Raw genomic sequence first — 1,869 nt, 5'->3', positions numbered from 1 at the left:
GCATGCACCTGTAGTCCCAGCTACTCGGGAGGCTAAGACAGGAGGATCGCTTGAGCCCAGGAGGTCAAGGCTCCAGTGAGCTCTGATGATGCCACGGCACTCTAGCCCAGGGCAACAGAGCATGACCCTATTTCAAAAAAAAAAAAAAATAGTCTATTTAGAAGATAATCCTGAGACCTAACGAGCATTGGGAGAAGAGGGAAATGGGAAGGGAGGTTGCAGATGAGTAGGCTCCCACTCTGGGCAATTGCAGGGTGATTTCTCTAGGGAGCCCAGAAAGACTGTAGAACACCCCCCAGAACTGCCCCACGCGGCAATGAGGAAGCCAGGCATTCACCCAACCATTCCTGTCTCTCGACAGCCGAAGGTCACTCCTAAGGGCGTCAATTCCCAGGACTTCCATGTTACCTCCGCATGCAAGCTGAGCTGCCCCTGTGGCCAGATGAAGTTTCTGGGCTTAGAGATACAGGTGGTCGAGGTAAGAAACGACGGGCGTGCTTGGATGCTGTCTGCCATGCTGCAGGCAACATCCTGCAGGCGGGCTGCGGGGAAATGAACAGTGTCTGCTCCAGTCTGTGCCCTGATGAGGATGAACAAATGGGGAGGGCGGAAACCTGTTGCAGGAAAAGCGTGGAGAATTGCTGACTGTCTGGAACCGACAAGAGGAGATGAGATCGGGGTGCAGTGGGTGAGTGCACATCTCCTCCGTCTCCTTTCTGATTGACGCAGGATGGCGAACCTCACTCGGGTCTCCGAGTTCCTGCTCCTGGGCCTCTCGGAGGACCCTGAGCAACAGCAGCTGCTGTTCATCCTCTTCCTAAGCATGTACCTGGTCACGGGGCTGGGGAACCTGCTCATCATCCTGGCCATCGCCAGCGACGCCCGGCTTCACACCCCCATGTACTTCTTCCTGGCCAACCTGGCCTTCGTGGACATCTGCTTCACCTCCACCACCATTCCCAAGATGCTCGCCAACCACGTGTCAGGATGCAAAGGGATCCCTTACGCCGGCTGCCTGACCCAAATGTTCTTCTTCATCTGGTTCGCGGGCATCGACAGCTTCCTGCTGACCGCGATGGCCTATGACCGCTATGCGGCCGTCTGTCACCCTCTGCACTACGCCAGCTCCGTGACGCCGCAGCTCTGTGTCCTCCTGGTGGTGGCCTCCTGGACCTCCGCCCTCGGGAACGCCCTGACCCACACGGTGTTACTCACCCGCCTGTCGTTCTGCGCCCACAACCGGGTCCCCCACTTCTTCTGCGACCTGAGCCCTCTTCTGAAACTGGCCTGCTCAGACACCTTTGTCAACAGCCTGATGGTGTACACCGTGGGCGCCCTGCCCATCATCACGCCCTTTGTGGGCATATTAGTCTCCTACACCCGCATCTTTGGGGCGGTGCTGAGGATTCCGTCTGCAGGAGGCAAACGGAAGGCCTTCTCCACCTGTGGCTCTCACCTCTCTGTGGTGTCCCTGTTCTATGGGACACTCATCGGAGTTTATTTCAGCCCCACGTCCTCCCACACGGCCCAGAAGGACACGGCTGCTGCAGTGATGTACACCGTGGTCACGCCCATGCTGAACCCCTTCATCTACAGCCTGCGCAACAGCGACATGAAGGGCGCCTTAGGCACTCTCGTCAGCAGAAAGTCAGTCGTCATTCGGTGAACACAGGATTGGGAGGTCCGAGTGTTCGAATATAGTACTCGTCTGTCCTGAATTTCCCTGCACGGCCCCAGTCTCAAATACCATTTTACTTTCATTTTGTTTGTTATTACCTTATTCTCCCACAAACTGTTTATTGAGCATCTATTATATCTCAGGCACTCTTTTAAGGGTGGAGGATGCAGAAGGGAAAACCAAAATCCCTG

General features: G+C 55.9%; 1 protein-coding gene across 1 annotated transcript; it reads left to right on the top strand.

The window, feature by feature from the left end:
- Positions 1 to 730: 730 nt before the first annotated feature.
- Positions 731 to 1,666, top strand: LOC105825699 (olfactory receptor 1361-like). Its single transcript, XM_012663582.1, has one exon. The coding sequence runs from the start codon at positions 731 to 733 to the stop codon at positions 1,664 to 1,666; it is 936 nt and encodes a 311-aa protein (XP_012519036.1).
- Positions 1,667 to 1,869: the final 203 nt, after the last annotated feature.

Source organism: Propithecus coquereli, unplaced genomic scaffold (genome assembly GCF_000956105.1).
Source record: "Propithecus coquereli isolate 6110/MARCELLA unplaced genomic scaffold, Pcoq_1.0 Scaffold811, whole genome shotgun sequence".
Taxonomy (NCBI): Eukaryota; Metazoa; Chordata; class Mammalia; order Primates; family Indriidae; genus Propithecus; species Propithecus coquereli.
Note: the sequence above shows the minus strand (reverse complement) of the source record. Positions and strands in the feature narration are given on the sequence as shown.

Bases quoted from the DNA above. Each gene is read 5' to 3' on its own strand.
- LOC105825699 (XM_012663582.1), top strand. From the start codon at position 731: ATGGCGAACCTCACTCGGGTCTCCGAGTTCCTGCTCCTGGGCCTCTCG.